The following is a 20,356-nucleotide window of genomic DNA, read 5'->3' as shown; positions in this document are numbered from 1 at the left end:
ACACTTAATCTTGCTAACTCTGCAAACCTTTAGTGGAAATTCTTCATACTGGTGAGCGCATCAGAGTCAGTCTTTTGCTTTCAGTGTGAGTGCAAGAGCATGCTATAGGGGAAAAATGTGAGTATAGAGTAGTACTCAGCTGTGTTGCCTTGTGATTAGAAAAATAAATAAGTGTCATCTGAAGAAAGTCAAGTAGAGTCAGTAAGGTAAAAAAGTAATCCAGAGGATCTGTTGGACATTGTCATCAAGGCAATCACGTGTCTAAGTGTCTCTCAAAAAGGCAGTTCTGTTCCCCATCCTTCTCTGTTGCACTGGAATCAATCAGTTGCATGGCTGCAGGGTAAATCATTTGGTTTGGTCAAAAAATAAGTTTATCTTACCAAAACCAGAAAAAGCTTTTAGCCAGTTTAATGAATTCCTCTGTGCAACTGTACACATTCACTGAATCAGTGTTCGTGGGGGCAGTTACCTGCAGCAGCTGATGAATGGAGGAGTTGGGTTGCTCTTCTTACATTATGTAGAGCTGTTTACCTAAGTGATCCTTCAGACAACAGCATCTCTTCTGCTATAGTGAACTCCCCCAGTTGTCCTCTAAACATTTACTTGCCTGTCAATGTCAGCCCCTCTCTGGTGGTGGCATAAAAGTTCATGCAGCCACGTAGTCAACTTGAGTGAGCTTCTGAGCTGGATTTTTCTTTTTAATCCTTAACCCTTATTTTTGCTGAGTTAGCTTTTTAACCCAGATAAATTTTATAATCTGGTTCACAACCCAGTTGCATGAAGCTGTTTGCTGGCAGAAGGGAAGGTATGGCACAAAATAGGATATTGCAGGGGCTGGACAGGCAGTCAGGACAGGGGAAACACAGAGACACTTGTCTAAGTAGCTCTGTTACTTTCTGTCAGATTAAAATGGTTGTGGATTTTGATTTTTGGCTTAGAGTCTCACATTAGATGGTACTAGATATTTAAATCTGGTTTTTAAGATGGCAGGTGGATGCAATGTTTGTAGGCTTCTTTTGCTGTCCTTTTGTGCTGAGTTTAAGTGGCAGGAGGGAGGTACGCTTAGTGGGTGGAAGGAAGCAATGAATCAGTGACTGGGCAATTCAATTGCCTAAACATAGGCAAGTGTTTCCATTTGAAATATCATAGCATAGCACCTGGCTTCCAGCTGCTGCTGCTCAGGAAGGCTGTACCTCTCCCATGGATCCTGTGTCGTATTTGCTAGTCCCATGGAGATGCCTCAGATACCTCAGGGCATCTCAAGTGCCACTTGGTGACTCTGCTTAAGCACCAAGTTAAAAAAAAAAAAAAGTTTTAGTTAGAAAAGGGTAGAGTTTCCAAATCAGCTTTGCAGTTCTTCTGTCTTAAGAATACAAAGTAAATTCCTGTAATGAAGAGATTCCAGAACAGATCATTAATGTAGAAGTTACACTGATGTTTTTGCTTAGCTTGATTTTAAGAAAGGCAGAATAGCTTCCTTTATCTCAACTGTGCTTTTTGTCTATTTTGCTGTTCCCAGTCATGTGAGAGTTTATTTGCCACCACTTGAGTCAGGCACACCAACCACTTACTGCTCTAGAGCTTTGGAATTCCAGACTCCATTAATATTTAATGAAGTTTTCCGAATCCCCGTGCATTCCAGTGTTTTGAAATTAAAATCACTGCAGCTGTATATCTGTTCAGTTGACCATCAGCATCAAGAAGAACTGTTGGTAAGTGGTCCTTTTCTTAAAAGCTCTATCATATGGGAAACTAAAGTTACTTGAGGAATAATTTTTAAGATTGAAAGAGGAAGTGAAGACTTTATTTTTTCCATAAGAAGTGCTGATAGAGTCATATGTTAATGTGTCTGTTCACATACATAATTATGGTTGTGTTAATTAAAAATACATAAGTATCTGTGAAAGGTGTAATTTTTAAAAGGTTGACATATCTGTATTTTAGGTTACATAGAGTCTTGGAAATGATTGACAGCATTAGCAGAGATTGAGAATTGGAGCATTTTAAGCAGTGTTCAAAGTAATGTTATGTGTACTGTTATTTAACTGTTATGTTGCAGAGGCCTATTGAAAATTGATATGGCATTTACATTCACTGCTATGGGATTCAGTAGATAAGGAGTTAAATCTTCTTTTATTTAATGCACTTCTTACAGAAGTGCTTTGGGGAAAGTTGAAAAATCTGCCATTGCTAAATTTTAGTACAAGAGGGAAAGCGTTGTGTAAAAAATCAAACTTTTCCCCAAAGACTTCATCTGACAGCTTTTAGACTGCAGCGTGCTCAGGACTTCTGTTTCTGCATGGCATTGTAATGTGAGCATGATGAATCGGTATCAGTAAAATAGTTTCCCAATAAAAAGATAACAAATATAAACTCCTTGTTGCTACATAACTGTAAAAACTGAAAACTACTGTTGTATCAGTCTTAACTTTGTTGCAGGATAATAGTGATCCAGGCAGATTTCTGCTACGCCTTTTACTTTAAGCTAATTGAGGTATCTGGTGTAGATGTATTTGAATAAATGCAGCACTTGTTTAAATAGGTTAAGTGTATTAACTGTGTCGACTTTAGATGTGTTAAATGTCAACTTCATTTAGCTATTTTTGAATATAAATATACTTAAATTTTGCTTGGGGATGATGTCCTGGCTATTTTAAAGTCAGTGGGCTGACATTTCAGAGAGAAGTTTGAATGGATTAGTGATTTTTTTTTTTTTTTTTTTTCCTATTGAAGTAGTTGAGAGGTACAGGCATTTCACTGTCTTGCTGGATTATGGATAAGGGGTGTTTGAGCAAATTTAATCAAGAAAGCTTGTTTGTTAGTCCACCTTTAAAACTAGGTAATATCTTACATAAACAGTGGTCTTAATATTGATGGAAATGGACCCAAGGTCTTGTCTGCAGTAGGAAGTTTTGTTGTTTTTGCACTACAACCTAATGAAAGAGAAAGCATCTTAAGAATAGGCTGAGTATATTGGTTTAAAATGCCTAATACTCTTATAGCCTGATCCTCTGGGAAGCTAAATAGCTATTTCAGTGTAAAGCATCTTTATATTGACACAAGTGCCTCTAAGTTTAGGGTGCTTTTATTTTAACTTCTGTTACTGAATTAGCTAAAAATGATAGACCTTCAGGTTATGTTGGTAGATTCCCCCCCCCCCTTTTCATAGTTCTTAGTGTAGTTTTGTCAGAAATATTTGTCTACAGTAGTTGGTAACATACTTTAGGGTAAGTTCACAATGCCACTCACAGAGAGGGGAACAATGCCATGGTTTCTTAAGGCAGGTGCATTGAAGAATGTATTTAAACATTATGATCATTGCTCTCTTTTGCTGTAAATTGAAAATTAGCGTTTTCTCAAATCATTTGCTACCTTTGGAACTGCTGTGATGTCTCCATAATTATATTTCAGAATCTCTTCCACTGACTTTACAGTTTTTTTCCATCCATTTGATCATCCATATGTTTCTGAAGTTCTGGATGACTGCTTTGTTTTCAATTAGATTATGCAAGTTAAATGCTTTCCTAAATGCAGAAGCCGGGCTGGAGTTTATCTTGACTTAAACACATTTTTGTACGTAACAGGGAATTAAAAAATAATAGTTCACTTAGAGAAGTAAATCTATTAAACTTGTAGGATGGTCTTTCTATTCCCTCAACCTTTTACTCATATACCCTGCCTAGCTGAAAGATCTTTTTCTGTTTTCCTGCAATTTTCTGGAACTGTGCTTCCTTAAGTCGGCCATTTCTTCCCTGGTGACCTCATCAGTATTGAGATAAGGGAGTTGTTATTTTACACGATTTGCATATATAGCTCATGTTAAAACATCAAAGAAATGTGATTGCCTTTCTTGCAATCACATGCCATTGCTGTTTCACTCCCAGTGTCTGATCTTTTACAGCCTTGACCAAACAATTATTCCCCATGTCTTAATTTATTTGAATTTTTCTTCTTGAGTGTAACACTTCTCTTTGCATTTAATGTTTTTTATTTCAGAACATCCATCCCTTTCTTTAACATAATTTTAAATTCTGATTCTTTTCTCATAAATTTTACAATCCCTCTGTTTGACATCACTGAGAGATTCTTAGTGCAGTTACTGTTCTGCCATACAAGTTGTTAACAAATGCGTCAGAGCAGGCACGGGATAGACTGCTTGCAGACTCACTTTGTTTTCTTCATCCTTTGAGTGAGCTCCAAATCTTGAGGTGGAGGTGAAATATTAATGAGTCCTTTCAATACTGATAATTATTAATTTGGTTTGGTGATTTTTTTTCTACCCAATTAGTCATTCATTTTGTAGTAACAGCTTCTTTGGCGTGCATTCTTAGCCACTTAACAAATGCAGTGTGTAGGGCAGTGTCAGGCATCTTCAGAGTCAACATACGTTTTTTCCAATATTGATGACAGGAAAACAGCTTTCCCCTCTACCCCTAAAACCAAACCCAGCATGTCTTAAACGTTTTCTAGCTTTGATGCAAAAGTGTGAGTATTCAACACATTTCTTTCTTACACTGTGTCAGAATAAGTAGGTAATTAGAAGACATCTGCTTTATATATAAAAGAAAAGGCATCTCTGTGCCATCCAATATATTGATATAAAATGACGTTCTCAGTAACATGTTGTATCCTGATATGACATTGTTTTGTTAGTCTCAAAAACTTTTCTCTATCATCCTTTGTACGTCTCTTTAAACAGAGTCCCAGGGAACATGCATCTTGAAAAAAAAAATACAATGTCTTAATTAGAAAATAATATTTTCTAATTAACTGTTTCTTTACCTGCTTAAAGTTGAATGCAGTTTCTGTATATATTTCTTACTGCCTTTACAATTAGAATCATGGCATCCAGCTATTTATTTTGTGAGAGATGAAAACAACTTTTTTCCAATGGTATAAATGAAAACATTCTTAGCATGGTGGTCCATTAGCATGGAAATAAACAGGTTGTAGAGATAGCCAGATAAAGCCAAAAGCAGTAATTAAAGAGCAGCTGATAAAAAGTCATCACTAGGTCCAGCTAGTGAACTGATTAAAAGGGGGGGGAGGGGGAGGGGAAAGAATTAATTTGCTCACAGCTCGTTTTCATTTAGGTCAACACTACTGAGAAATTTCTTAGAGGAGCACTGTCTGAGCAATGGTCTAAAGGAGCACTGGTCTACTTTAAGGCTGGGAATACTTTTAGTGGAAAGCCTCCATTAAACCTCTTTTTACCTGAATCTGGGAGATGTAAGGATGGCTTGGAAAGTGAAAAAAAGGGCTTTATAGCCCATTTGACTAACTTATGTTATAAATAAGCAGAAAAAAAATTGTTTTACATTACACTTTTGTTTTTGCCTTTGGAAGATGCCTCTGAGGATTAGAGAATGGAAGGGTATCTCAGAATATAGTTCTCAGAAGAAAACAAATTAAAGTAACATTGTTAAAGTAATATTAATTAAAGCAAATGTAGAAATCGGAAATGCAATTTGGAGGGTGTTTCAATAAAATATTAAGACCTGTCAGCTGTAATAATCATATCTACATCAATCATAGAAATTTTATTTTTCAACTTAAAAAAATTAAATACCTACTCTGATCCTTTCTGGTAGTAAGCAAGAAATTCAGTATTTTAGACATCATAACACAGCAGAACAAAACTATCTCTTTTTAAGTGTTTTTTTTTTTTTTTTTTTTTTTTTACATTATAAGTAAAATGCTCTTTAAATAAGAATGGGTCTATCCTGCAGTGTATGTTTATCTTATTGTGGTCAATGCTTTTTGTTGTTTATAGGGCATTGCTCAGATAAACCTGACTGATGCAGAGAGTTCTGGTGAGATACAGCTTCACTGGTATTCCGTTCAGATCTTCACTGGTTCAGACCCCCAGAGAGCAAAGAACAAAAACCAGTGTGAAGAAAATACTCCCCGGTCTTCTGGAAATGTAACTACAGTTAAAACAGTATGGCTCTGAAAAAGTTATTTGTTTACTTTATTTGACCTGCAGGGTGGCTGTGATCTTATCTCAGGTGCAGTTTATTTTCAAGGTGCACAGAAGGTGGCAAGAGCTGGATTTTAAAAGAATAATTAAAAGCTAGGTCATGTCTGGACACATGCTTGAAATAGTACTCGGTATGTGTCTGTCTGCACCCTTCCAGTCCGACTGAGACTGAAACTAATGAAAAATTTCTGCCACTACATTTCAAGAGCTTGTCAAGAAAGGATGTACAGTTTCCATCCTTGGAGATTTGTCAGCCTTTGACTGGCCCCTGAGCAACCTGATGTGGCTACCTCCAGAGGTCTCTTCTGACCTAACTTGCTGGATGATGCTCCTTCACAGTGAGAGATAGTCTGCCTGGTTTCTGTGAGAAGTTGCGTTCATGGAACACTATGTACTTTTTGAGTATTAAGGACAGATGTCTTGTGGTTGTGTTTTGGTTTTTTTTTGTTGTTGTGTTTTTGTTTGTTTGTCTTTTTTTGGTTTTTTTTTGTTTTTGTTTTTTTAAGGAGCATATAATGGCTATGTATGATGGCTCTTAATAATACACGTTAAATACAGTGGCTTGTTCAAATGGTTTTATCTGAAGTCTAGTTTACCTTTCAGGATGCAGTGACAGCCCTGTTAGCTAGGACAACTGCCCAGCTGGAAGCAGTTGAGAGAGAGTTGGCAGAAGAGAGAGTGAAACTGGAGTACACAGAGGAAGAAATCCTGGAGATGGAAAGAAAGGAAGATCAAGCAGAAGCCGTATCAGAAAGGTAAAACCGGTAGTTTAGATACCTCATCAAACAGCCAAGTGGTATTTACACTATGGGTATAGTCTGAAGTACAGCAGGAGAAACAGCAGGTCCTTATTCCAAGATCTGCTTCCTGTTAGTGTTATGAGTATAAAATTCTGTTGTTATGTGACGAAGTGCAAACAGGAGAAAACTTTATTTGAATAGCTGGCTGAGTTTAGAGGACTTGGAATTTGGGGAGTGGGAAAACATTACATTCAACAGAAACTTTGCTAGGGAGACAACTATAATGGGGTTGCAACAGCACTGTACTAAAAAAATATAAATAAAATTTTGTGAATTTTGTGGTGATAAGGGGAAATGTCAAAGAAAAATACGTATTGCAATGCTTATGGAATGAACATGCAGCACAGCTTTTACTATTTCAAGGTTTATTACAATGCTATTTAATCATTAATATTAGTCCTAGTTTTTACATGATTTGCGGGGGGTTTTTTGATATTGCTTTCTTACTATTGTTACAAAGACCAGAACATATGCTTTAAGAAAATTAGAGAAGGTGATTTTTTGGGTGTTTTTTTCTGTTGGGTTTTTTTTTTGGGTTTTTTTTTTTTTTTGGCATGATATATATTTGCTTGTCTGTGCATCTGCAGAAATGCAAGTATTTTCATTGGAGAAACAGTAGTCTAAAATGACAAACTGACCTGGATAATGAAATATATAAACATGATGCATAATTGCACGAGTTTTTTAATACCTACAAAATTCTTGTGATGTTCTAACTTCAGGAGTTGGCAAGCAGAATCTGTTGACAGTGGATGCAGTAATTGCACCCAGACTAGTCCTCCTTATCCAGAGCCATTTTGCGGGGATTCGTTAGCTGGACACATGTTTGCAACTCAAGCAGACCAGTACAATTCTGGAAAAATGCAGCCTCCACCACTAAAGGTAATGAGAGAAGACACTGCAGCACAGAAACTGCCATGCTGCCTGACGCACACAGTGTGTTACTGCTGCACCTTGAGTTTGAATCAGAATTGCTCAGGAAAGAAAAGAATAATAAATGCCATTTACAACCCTCCATGAGCACTGCCTTCATGACAGCTGCGTGCCTTTTGAGTTGTTAAAGATGCCCTCTTTAAGGCTGTTTTTTTTTTTGTTTGCTTGCTAGTTATTTCTGGACAGAATTATTTTTTGACATCAAAAGGCAAGCTATTTTTACTGTGGCCTTTATCTAATCTGTAAATATGTGCGCGTTTCAATGTCTGTGTTGACCTGAAATTGTAACAGAAAAGACGATGATCAAATTCCAATGCTCTTAGAAGAATTTTTGAAGGAATTGTGAAGAAAGACGCTTCATGTTTTAAGACTTGAATTGCTGTTTCAGTGTTACAATAGATACAGCTGAAATTTTCAGAACAATTGTGCTAAAACTGATATATTTAAAATCTTTTGTATTCAAGATATGAGACATTGAAACTAATCCTGAACAAGCTGAAGTCAGCACACTTCAGTTGAAGTAGAGGAACATAAGCTACTTGTGTTCCCTTTAGGGAAGATCATGCCTCCTATTGAGGAGTGAGTTGTCTTAAAGTTTGGAAGCTTTGCTAGGGTAGCATATGTTCTCTGTATTTCCAAATATTTTAGTGTTCTTGTATCATCATTTTAACAGTATTTCAGTTCCCTTTTGTTGAGTTTCTTTTCTTCATTTGACTTCCTCCAGTTTTAAGGTCATTGCTTGCTCCAGAGTCATCTTCCTTATTGAAAGATGGCTCAGTTTTCTTCTGTTGAGACTGGAGATCAGATGGTAGCATGGTTTAATGCCCAGTTGCCAATGTTGGATGCAGTCTTTGTGCTCTGCAGCTATGATTCATGTTATAACTGCATCTCAAAATTGTTACTGTTCCAGCAAAGGCTTCTGAAAGGTAATCTTATAATTTTGACTGACCTAGTTCTAAATTTTTATTTTTTTTTTTTTAATAAGGTGATTCATCCTCTGTTCTCAGTGTTGAATTTAGCTAGCAGGGCAAATTGTTTACTTTTGATATTGTTGAAATGTCTGTTTGTTTTTGGCGAGAGAAAATAAGGAAAAAAAAAGATTTTTTTCCTCCATTGAAATTTTAGGTGGATAAGGAAACTAACACTGAGGATCTGTTTCCTGAAGAAGTTCCTATTCTTCCAAAAGAGAGAACCAGCCGCAGGCCACGGGGTTCTGCTTTTGTTCGCAGTAGCACTATTGTTCGTTCCCAGACCTTCTCGCCTGGAGCACGAAGTCAATATGTTTGCAGAGTGAGTGAGGCTTAAAAAGAAGGATGGGAGTGACTTCCACACAAGTACTTTGTACACTGTTTATAATTTCTTCTTAAGAATTTGTCACGTTTGTAAGAAACATATGCTACTTTTTAATACTGATGAATAATCTTTAATTGAATTTCAACATGCAGAGGGGAAGAGATCCCTGGTTCTTTTTAAGACTTTAAACCTGAATTTATTTCATTTAAAATATAAGAATTTATAATAAATTAGATATTAAGCTCTTTTCCCTGGAAACCTTAGATGTTAGTCTAGGGTGATTGACTTAACACAGGTACAGTGCTGCCTAATGAGTTGTATAAACAGTTAGCTTAGAAGCCTTGCTTAACTTTCAGGTATGTAAAAGTTTGGGAAAGGGGACTGAATGCGTAATCTTAAGATTGTTGCATAAATATTCTTATGAGTCAGGTTACTGTCGTGAATGTGAGTCATAGGATACTTGTTACAGTGGGACCTAGAATTCCTGGGTGCACTGGTGCAAGTAATTGAGGATTGGCACAACAGTTTTCAAGCTCATGTTAGGTGGTTGCTATGTTCAATGGCAAAAGGCTTAAAAGTAGTTGGCTCATGGTATTGCAGATCGATAGATGGGTATTGGGTTTGCAATACTGGTGGAATGTAGCTTTATTTGTACTGTTTCATAAGCTTCTTAGAGCTTGAGTTGGAAAATGCAGTAATGATTTTTAACCTTCGTGCTTTTCCTAAACCAAAGATCTTCTGGTTTTTGCTCTTTTATTTACATTGCACACAGTGCATCTATGGACCACTTCAAATCCTTCAGTTGGATTTCTGGATTCCATAGCTATTTATGACATAGAGAATGTGAGTAAAACACCTCACACACCAGAACAAAGATGGTGCAAAAGGAAGAGATTTTTAAACACTCCTACTTCATCAGCACTTACATAAAATTAGAGGGGGGGGAAAAAGTGCAAGGCTATATTGTTTGTGCCCATGACAATAAATGCTTTAGGAACAAATATTGCCTTTAACTCCCCTCTCCCCCTTTTTTAGATTACATTGTCTTGGATATTTAGTAGAATGGTTGTTGAAACTTAGCTGTAAAACATTGATGATTTTGAAGTTTTCTTGAATTATTGTAACTATACAGTATAAGAACTATTCTATAAATTTTGATAAATAACTATAAAGGTGAAAAAATCAGTTGCTTAAGACAGTTTCAGTGCACTTTTAAAGATAAATCTCAAACGCAAAAAAATAATAATCCAGATTTCTTCATGTAGATGACCTTGTAAGCAACCTGTATTTTCAATATCTTTTTTCTAATTAGCTGTATCGCAGTGACAGTGACAGTTCAACTCTGCCAAGAAAGTCCCCTTTTGTCCGGAATACATTGGAGAGGCGTACTCTACGGTATAAGCAGGTATACCTAGGAATCTGGTTTTTACTTTTCACTAAGTTGCGAGAACACAGATACTTTTATACCTAGGCTTTTGATGTCTACAGGTGCATTCTGATGTTTTTAGGAAATGTATGAGGCTTCTGTAATGTATTTGAGGGAGAGGCAGTGTGTGTATTTCTGGGTATGGTTTGGGTTTTTTAAGCTGAAATGAAGACATAGAGAGGTGAAACATAGTTGTGAAGACTACTGAAGAGAAAAATTTAGTGTGGCAAACAAAAATTAGTTCAACAGGGACTGCATTTGTATTGATTTAGATGTAGACTTTGTTAAATCTTTAAAATCTAGTTTGAGGCAGGGTGCAGGCCCAGAGAAGTGTGTATGTGAATGTGACAGTAAAACATCCAGCTCCCCTCCTGTGCAGCCAGCAAACTGTAGTATTTGAAGCCCAGGTATTCAGCCATGAGTAGGTTAAGCTCTCCTTTCTCCCCCAATGCCACCCCGCACCCTGCAGAACAAGTGGGCAGAGAAGGGCAGGTAAGGCGTTAATGCCTTGCATATAAATGGCGTACGGTTTAGCCTGGTCAGCAGAAGTTAATTTCTTGCTGGTGTAGGCAAGCAGACACCCGTGCCTCCCTCCCATTTTGATTCAGAATGTATCTTAAAACCAATAATGATTAAACCCTTTGAGGGGAATCTTACTCAGTACAATATTTTCTGATGTCATGACTCAGTTATGAGTTTTTCATATTGCACCCCTTTTGTTATTGTCATAACATGAAAATTTAGCCCATAAACTTAAATTTGTTCAATTTTTATAAGCTGAATTGAAAAACTTTATGGTACAGAAGACCCCTACAGCTAGTTAGTGTTTTGCTGTGGGATATAATCTCTCCAAAACTTTGTGTCAAGAAAAATTTGGTTTTGAAGTCCAGAAAAGGTATGCTCTATATAGCTAAAAATAGGCGAGTGTACGATGTTGGGAGTAATATATTGTGCATTTTATTTGAATCCAAATAACTCAGCAGTCCTGCCGATCATCTTTGGCTGAGCTTATGGCGAGGACATCCTTAGACCTGGAGCTGGATCTCCAGGCATCCAGAACTAGACAGAGACAGCTGAACGAGGAGATATGTGTTTTAAGAGAGTTGAGACAGCGTCTGGAAGATGCCCAACTCAGAGGACAAACAGACCTTCCCCACTGGGTCCTTCGGGATGAGCGATTCCGAAACTTGTTGAAGGAAGCAGAAAGGCAGGTATGGTGGTGTGAGATGAGCATTTAACATGTTCAGAAACTTCTGGTTTCAAAATGTTTTGATTGTGACAAGGTGTCTAAAGAGCTGTTTTGACAGGACTTCAAGCAATGAATGTTGGTTCTGTATTCTTGAATTTAGCACAATAAAAATGATTGCATTGATTATTTCCAAACTGAATATATTTGAGGACAATTAATGGAGAATGGCACTGTTTGCCAACGGCACTTTTTGTTTTGGTTTGGGGTTTTTTTTTTTTGTTAATATATTTATTATTAGAACTTTAATAATTTCCTTACTTGTGATCTTTGAAAGAAATGTTGCTGATTTGACATTTCATTTTTTTACAAGTATTTGGAATGTTCCGTAAGTGTATGATTTTTCCTTTTCTTGGAAAATAGATTGTAGGCAAAAAGTGGGAAAAACTGCACAACAAACAAAATTGCCATTGGATTATCTGAGATGAAGAGCGAGTCCAATTTACTAACGTCTTATTTGACCTTACATGCAGTAAATTTCATTAATTTAATGTGTATCTGTCTGAAGAGCATTAAGAAAAGGAACAATACCATCAGTCTTTTGCATTTATAGTACTTAGATGATCAGCTGTTTCAAACAAGGTACTTGTGTGCCTTTACTGTGATGAGTTGAAAAAAAATTATTTTAACCTGGGTATTCTTGTGTTTTATTTTTTCACATGACCATTTTAAGTATTGTATTCTTGTTTTCAGACCAGACAGACAAAATTTGAACATCACCAAGAGCAAGCAGCTGAAAAGATGCTAAAGAAAGCATCAAAAGAAATATACCAGTTGCGTGGGCAAAATCAGAAGGAGCCTATTCAGGTGCAGACTTTTAGGTAAGTAGAAATGTGTACTGAAATAGCATAGCAACAGTTATTAGCAAGGTTAAAGCTTTCAGAAGCATTTACCTTAAATTCTGTGTGTCTTCTGTGTAGCCAGTAATTTTTAACTGTATATTGATTTGGACACATGAGTTTCCTGTGAATTATTTGTAGTGCAAAGAGCCAAAACTAAGGTAAAATTGCAGTGTTACAATTCTAAAACACATGAAATTTAAAATTAAAAAAAATTAAAATAAATATAAAACCCAGAAAAAAAAAGGCCTTCAAGTACAAACATAGCTTAGGTCAGCTTAGCCTAGTGACTATTTAAGTTCAAATGATTTGTTGGTTCTTCAGTGCAAGCCTCTGGGCATAGTTTGTTTAATGTAATACATAACACTCTCTCCCTAAAAATTACTCAGTGGTATTCCAACTTTCTCTCAACAAGCCTTTTCTTTGGACCTTTTTTCCTATTTCATCTGTTTTCACATGGTGTATGTCCTCTTTTAGCTTTATTTTTTTCCTGACAGTTTATTTTGTGTACAAGAAGCATTGATAAACAATGTGCATTTCACAGGAAGACTTTATTACTTCACCCTTAAAAATTTTATAATTTTTATTAGGAGTGGAACAGTAAGAGTAAGAAAATGTTAGTGCAGCACAGAGGTGGGGGACAGCTCAGCTACAATGTTGCATTATTCTGTTTCATTTAGTGTTTAGTTTTTTAGAACTTTTTTTGCTGGGAATAGTTAAGTGAAAATGAAAAGCTTCTTTGTCCTTTAATGTAATATTTTTTTTTTTCTTGGATTATGCTGGAAAGGTCTTTCTCACAAAACTGGGGAGGAAGTAAGAGGAATAGAAATTTTAGGGTTGTTTTTACATCTTATGTTTCTGGTAATGAGAGAGGAGTTTTTAATGCTTTGTGTACTTGAGATGTAAAAAAATATGAGGAACTGAATAAAATGAGATGTAGATCATGAAGCAAAAGCTATCTTCCTTGTTTAAATTCTTGCTCTTTTTATGCACACATCCATTTCTTGTGACACTTACTTTACAGCATGTACTGCTGGCTCAATAAAGAAGCAAAAAGATGATTCTGAATGCTGTATTTTTGGTTTTTTTTTTCTTTTTTTTTTTTTTTGTAGGCATTATTGCAAAATGTACAAGGGTGAACTTTGCTTTGCAGAAGGGGCTTATGCAGGGCTCATCCTGTGAAACCTTTTTGCAGTCAACTATGACTGATATGCAATGTGTTGTATAAAACTTCCACCTAAATTTTCAAAAATAGTAATGGTGTTCAACGGAATGTTGCCAAAAGTATACAGTGAGGTTTAATAGTGTCTGTAAGTTTCTTATACTCAAAGCATCAGTTCAGTATGTAACTAACAAATACTAACCACTAACCCGAGTAAAGAAACCATATTCTTAGGGGAAGAAAATTACGTAGGCTTATATTTGATTGACTTCCTTTTTATCTTGTTTTGATCACAGAGAGAAGATAGCTTTTTTCACAAGACCAAGGATTAACATACCTCCTCTGCCAGCTGATGACGTATGACATGTTGCATTGTAAACATGAAGTATTTATCGCTTTTATTTTAATGAAGTTATTAGATTAGCCAAGTTTCTTTAAAAAAAAAATTGTGCAAAAGCTAATATACACGTTTTGTAAAAAATAAAAAAAAAGTAAAAAAAGTAAAAGTAATCGAAAACATATATATAAATATATATACATATATATTTTATAATAGCGACTGCAACAAGGCTTGGTTTTTCCTTGTTGTGAAAATGACATCTCTGAAGACAACTTATTTTATAAAAGATCGACTATCCTGTTAAGAGCGTGTACAGTTTTTATGCTGTTTTATTTGACTTAAAGGCTGGAAGACAGAAACAAAGTGAGTTCAGGCAAATTCACTGTAGTGTAATTTATTTATAGTGCCTTTTTTCCTTGAAGGAAAATACCTACTTTAAGATGTATTTTAAGACTGAAATTTTGTTCTTCAGTATTTGTCATACAGTAGAATGGAACCATTGAGCTGGTTTTGTTTCTGATACCTGAAATGAAAATACTATGTTCTAAAATTGTCACTTTTTTCAGCTTTATTATCTGTAGCTTATTATGTACATTGTATCCTTTAGCACTGTCTGTGTTATAGCAAAATATTATCACCTGCAATGTGTTTAACACTGATTAGAAGTGATGTTAAACGTTGCAGAATTCATTTGCATGTTCTTACTGTGCACTAATAGATTGTTTTCATTTCAGTTGTGTCTAAAGTATCTTTATATTCTTAACTAGATTCTCAGTTTAAACGGAGGAAGGAAAAGGGTGACACGTCTTTGTTTTGCTGTTTAATGAAAAGGGAGTTAAAAGAGCACTGTGAGCTACCTGTGTGGAAAGACAGCTAAAGGAATATTACAGTAATTTCTACAGTTTTAAAGATTCTGATCTGATTCAGGAAAGTACATGTGTGCTGATTTCAGAAAGCAGCTGCGTTAAGTATGGGTGATTAAAACACATGTTCATCCTAAAGGATGTGCTTTGAGGTTACTGCATGCGAACAGTGACACTTTCCAGAAGGAAGGTGTATAATTCTGGAAGGTACAGCTCACTTGATTGCTAGTTGGACCAGCTAAAATCTGGTAAGAAGTAATTTTACTTGTGACCGTTCATTTTAATGAAAGACTGTCACCCTAAATTCCCGAGAATGCCAGTTTCGTGTCCTTGCATCCTGCAAATATGTAAAAATACTTCTTTACTAAGCTACTATAATAGAGTTTCTCGTATTTTTCTAATTATACATTACCTACAAAGAGAGGTGCCCATCACAAGACTGACTTTGCAAATTGCTGGAATCGCCTAGAAGGAAGATTGTGCTGTCTCTACAGATTTTTATATGTCAGGAGATAAAAACAATAGCCAAAACCTAAATGGACTTAGCAGAACTAATCAGAATATTTTCAAATATTTTGTAAGTAACTGTGTGTTCTTTGTGAGTTTCAGGAGCTCATGCTTTGTTACCTTGTCAAAGATCAGGAAAAGCTGGAAGTGAAACCAAATTGCTTTGACTTGTCCAAGCTGAGGCAAAAAGTAACAGGAAAAAAGATTGTAAGCCTAAATTATTAATCAATGAGGATGATTAATGCAGATATCTAAGGTAGTATTCCCTGATTCCTGGTGTGGCCTGTAATCATTACAGGCATCAAGCAATTCAATCATATAGCAATACATGTGAAATTAAAATATATCTAGCATTTAGCATGCTAACCGTCCTGAAATCTGGTTTTGCCAGTAAGCTTCGGTGGGTCTATGTTGGGTTCCTTGGGCGCAACTAGACCTATTCAGAAACTATGCAGATAAAAACCAAATCATGTAAGAAATTTTTACTGTTTGGGTGAAAGTCCAGGGACAGCTAGCTTTTCAGTGCTCATTACCTGAAAAAAAGTTAGTCAGAATTTTGCCTCTCATTTTCAGCAGAGGCCCTTACATAGTAGCGTCTGTCAAAAGTTACCGTGCAGTGACACCAGAAGTACCTGCTGTGTACTAAGAAAAGACAGACAACACCGTGTTCCCATGAGGGTGGTCAGATACTGGAAGAGGTTGCCCAGAGAGGTGGAGTTCTCTGTCCCTGGAGGGGTTGAGGACTTGACTGGACATAGCCTGGAGCATCCTGGCCCCATTAGGCTGGCTTTGAGCAGGAGTTGGGGTAGGGACCCCCCTTCCACCCTAAATTGTTCTGTGACTGTATAACAAAGGGGCGATGTCTGGTGGCCTCTCTGTCAAGGGAGTTCAGTCGGTGTTTTTAAATAGTGACCACTGTGAGACGTCGTCGGTGTGTCTTGTGGGTCCATGATTCTGACTGCTGTAATGAGTTCTGTCTTGATGTGGTAATGAGTTATATTCAGTATTCATCTCTCTTGGTTTTGTCACAGTTCTGTATGATTGTGTCATTTTTGTATTATTTGAAAGTATTTCTTCTACAAAATAAAATAACTTGCCATAAACAGAATTAGAGTTTTGTTATATGTCACAGTATAAGACATTTTTGAATGGTTTATATTTGCCACATTCATGATGCTTTCATAAAGAAATTTTATATTTTGAATAACAGCGTCATTTAGGTGAATGTACTTAACTTCCAAATAAAAGTAAAAAAGGAAATCTGTGAGATCAGAGATCCTAGAAGAGGTTACACTGAAGACCTGAAAGAGATGCAGAGTATAAGGAATGGCAGGTATGTTCTCCCATGTGCTTATCACTCATGATAACCTGACAGCTGTATCACAGGCTCATAGTTGAATATTCCTGGAATTCATGGACGTTCCACTTAAAAGATGTTGAACTGCCTTTTTTTTCCTATCAGAAGTTTCTACTTGTAGATTTGTACTGGAAGTAAGTTGACATTATTAGTTCTGTAATATCTTACTTATGACTAATTCCAAGCCACTCGAAGGAACATGAGTTAACTTTTCTAGGCTGAACTTTACTGCTGCTTCCATCAACCTGCATAATTACAGAAAGGCTGTTTTTCAGTTTCTCTCTGCAACCCCAAGCTGCAGGAGTGCAGGCAAAATCATAGCACTGACATCTGACTCCTGTTTCTGTCCAGTATTTGCAAGGCGTTAAGGGTATGACAGAGTTTAGGTTATTTTTAAACGGCCTGCTAGAAATAGTCATTTGGAATACCAGCCATCTCTGTCTCGCTACTATCAGGATCAGCCACAAAAGCTGCAATGGGTATGTTGGTATGGATTTTCTGTTGTAAGATTGAAGTCTTCTGTGTATTTCTTGCTACAGTTCTTGTAAGCACTTTGCAAGACTTGAAGGTAAGTGCTGTATAAAAAGAGCAAATTTTTCTTTTAGGAATTAGATGAACTATGTATTTTATTTTCAGCAGATGTAAAACTGAAGTTTGAATTTTTAAGGAAGAGGGCACTTCACAGCTTGTTTTGACACTAGTCTGCTTTTTAACTATAGAGTCATATATCTTTTGGAGGAGGAAAAATGTAGTTACAGAGAGACTTGGGAAACTGCAGGCTCGCAAAAGCAAGAACAATCTTTTCCAAAACATCACGTGAAGAGTATCCTTTTTTTTTCCTGAGATCACTCAAATGACTGAGTACTGTTGGAAGAAAATACAAAAGAGTAAAAATTCTTTTTTTTTTTTTTTTAAATCTGTAAATGTCAATGAAGTGATTTGCTTGCACTTTGGAAAAATCTCAGTATTCTTGGAGTTAAACGTTTCTTAGGAGCTGTTTCTGGCTGCTTATGTTTTCTAACAATCTCTTAAATTTGTATGTTCATATCTAGATTATAGAATCACATTTTCTGTCAAGAATTAAACATTCTGTCTCTTTATTTTGTTTGCATTTAGACCGTCCAACTAAAAATACACATTCAGCAGAGCCTTGATGAGTTCAGCTGTGGTAATAGAGAAGATTAGGAATTGAATTTAGGAAAATCTGTCCAGGAAAAAATGGGAGATTGAGACCCTTGTACTCATTTGGTTAGTGCACAGAATTACTATTCTGTGTCTAGGACGTTGTGTTTGTGATACAGTGTGTGTCTTGTGGCACAGAAGTTCCCACGTGCAAATGTTTGTGTCTGACCAATTAAATGCTGCTTGCCGTTTTCCATATTTCCCTCTCGTAAACTGATTAAGGAAAATTGCAGATAACATTATAAAAAAAATAAAATAACTGCTTGGTGATTGTTTAACTTCCTCAACAGAATTCAATTGGCCTGTTATTAATACTGATTTTCATGGGTGCAAAGAGGAGACCCTGGCAGGAAGTGAGGGCTCCTGTCACTTTTCCACACTTCATTGACATGGTTGTAGTGGACCTAGGGCTGTTCCTGATCTATGAGTGATGGAGAACTGTGATCTGCAGTGCTCTATATGAAGGGCGTAATCAAATCTCTTCTCTAAAGGCAGGCTTCTTGCTCCAGAAAAGTGGGGGAACTTGAGATGAAGCAAATTAAGTGTTTAAATTTCATAGTAAAATCCCAAATCTGTGGCTTGTGTGTGGGGAGTCCATATCAGAAATAAGGACTATGGGAACTTTCTTCAGCTTGTAGACCAGATTTGGAGGAGCTGTGTAGCCATTCTGAAAAAAAGATTTTGTGCACACTGTATCAACTGGCTTGCTTTGCTGTGCTGGCTTGACTGCTTAGCGCATCCGTAAATACCTGCTCCAACACACTGGGACAAAAAGGTCTTTCAGAACTGTGTTCCTTAGCCATCAAACTGAGTGGAAGTCACACATGCGCCTTCAGTCACCCATGGATATTTTCATGAGTGCTTGTGGAAGATCTCCCTCTACCTGTTGCATCTGCTTGGTATCACGAAGCGCATCCCTGGATACCCTTAGGGGTAAAACCAGTCTGCACAATATTCAAATACGGGAAAATTAGCAGAAATATCAATGTCCTGAAATAAAACAGCATTGCATGTGTTCAAACATGTACCTGATCTTCATAAAAAACAGTTACAACTTCTTTCTTGCGGAACGTGATCCTAGTGGCTCATACAAAATTTGTATAATCAGAACTTTTGAAATTATTATTTTGTTGTAGAGGTCAAATACTCTACAGGGTATAATATTCTTTTAAAAAAACAAACAAAACCCCTCCCCCCCAAAAAAAAAAACAAACCAAAAAAACCAAACCAAAATCCCCTCAAAAATATGGTTCTGAGATGTAATACAGTTAACCAACATGTGAAAGGATAATTACCTGGTTTTAAAAATAAGACATTTTAAGATGCTCTACTGTTTAAATGTTTGATGATAAAATTTAAGCAGAAGTTTTGAAAAGGAAAAATAGGCTGGTACATCAGAGGGGATCTTTCAGGCAGTGACATCGAAGAAAAGGCAGAAGGCTGCAAGTGGAGTGATCGATGGATGGGGGCAGAACGAAGAAGTGAAGGTAGTGGGGACAAAACCTTTAAGGTAAGCTTGCAAAGCTTCAGTATGACACAGAAGATGGAGGAAAGTCAGTCTCGTTAAGCTTGAAATGGAGCACTGGGAGAAGGAAAAATGCAAGAGATGGTGAAATTGTGGTTTGTCTCATTTCCAAGCTGCTGTGATTACATATTTCGCAGAGCTGAAAGAAAATATGACAGCTGGGCGTTGCTGCAGAGTCAACAGGAATACTCCTTGGTTTGCATGCAGCGTACTTGCTACGCTTTTTCCTCCTGAATAATGTGACTACTATTGCACTTGCAAAAAAAATCTACAAGCCTTTGAAAAATAATTAGCTCAGGTTGGGGGGGGGGGGGGTGGTGAAGCAGCACATGTTCTAATGTTGACCGAATAGGTAGGACAGGGTAAAGAAGCTTGCGGTTTAATCCTGCGGGATTATAGACAGGTCCATCTCCCTCTGCCTGCGTCTCCTATCAGATATTCTATAGAGGGAGGATGCAGTCACATGATTGTTACTGCTTCCTCCCCATGACATCACTGCTTTTGCAGCCATACCACTCAAGAAAGGATGCTATTAAAATCTTTGAGACTGGGCTAAATGATGTTGCATTGCAGGTAAGCGACATAATTGTTCGAAAATTTCATTTGCCGGTTGCTCTCGTGCTGCATCCTAGAGCTCCAGCTCTGCCGGGCAGAGTGTTCCGCTGGAAAATAAAGCGGCACAGTTTCTCCACAAGCAGAGGGTTTGCAGGTGCAGAGGCTGCCTGCTGGCTCTGTGCTGATCTGCCGTCTGACATCTCCAGCAGAAAGGCTGCCAGATGGAGCTTTGAAGCTGAAGAAGGCCCTTTGTCCTTGTGTTTTGCTACGGCTCCTTCGGGTGCCTGCTGAATTCTGTATGCGAGCAGCCATCATCATCCAGTCCTGTGGAGAGAGAGCAGCAATGCT

General features: G+C 37.0%; 2 protein-coding genes across 6 annotated transcripts in view; both read left to right on the top strand.

The window, feature by feature from the left end:
- The window catches only part of WWC3 (WWC family member 3), a 107,467-nt gene extending 90,970 nt beyond the window's left edge, over window positions 1–16,497 (top strand). For 2 of the 4 annotated variants that reach the window (XM_086768167.1, XM_086768151.1), the window contains exons 15-23: window positions 1,520–1,712; window positions 5,774–5,941; window positions 6,584–6,735; window positions 7,503–7,662; window positions 8,839–9,003; window positions 10,319–10,411; window positions 11,413–11,643; window positions 12,372–12,499; window positions 13,976–16,497. In XM_086768167.1, the coding sequence (XP_086624293.1) occupies window positions 1,520–1,712; window positions 5,774–5,941; window positions 6,584–6,735; window positions 7,503–7,662; window positions 8,839–9,003; window positions 10,319–10,411; window positions 11,413–11,643; window positions 12,372–12,499; window positions 13,976–14,042 (1,357 nt within the window). In that variant the 3' untranslated portion in view covers window positions 14,043–16,497. The remainder of the gene's footprint in view (window positions 1–1,519; window positions 1,713–5,773; window positions 5,942–6,583; window positions 6,736–7,502; window positions 7,663–8,838; window positions 9,004–10,318; window positions 10,412–11,412; window positions 11,644–12,371; window positions 12,500–13,975) is intronic. The other 2 variants (XM_086768155.1, XM_086768162.1) reach the window with 2 other exon arrangements.
- Window positions 16,498–19,993: 3,496 nt separating this feature from the next.
- CLCN4 (Cl-/H+ antiporter 4) overlaps window positions 19,994–20,356 on the top strand; it is a 47,296-nt gene continuing 46,933 nt past the window's right edge. For both annotated transcript variants that reach the window (XM_086768148.1, XM_086768142.1), the window contains exon 1: window positions 19,994–20,026. The gene's annotated coding sequence lies outside the window, so the exon portion shown is untranslated. The remainder of the gene's footprint in view (window positions 20,027–20,356) is intronic.

This window comes from Chlamydotis macqueenii, chromosome 1, assembly GCF_036417535.1.
Source record: "Chlamydotis macqueenii isolate bChlMac1 chromosome 1, bChlMac1.mat, whole genome shotgun sequence".
In the NCBI taxonomy this organism is placed as follows: domain Eukaryota; kingdom Metazoa; phylum Chordata; class Aves; order Otidiformes; family Otididae; genus Chlamydotis; species Chlamydotis macqueenii.
This window is presented reverse-complemented; position numbering and strand designations above follow the sequence as displayed.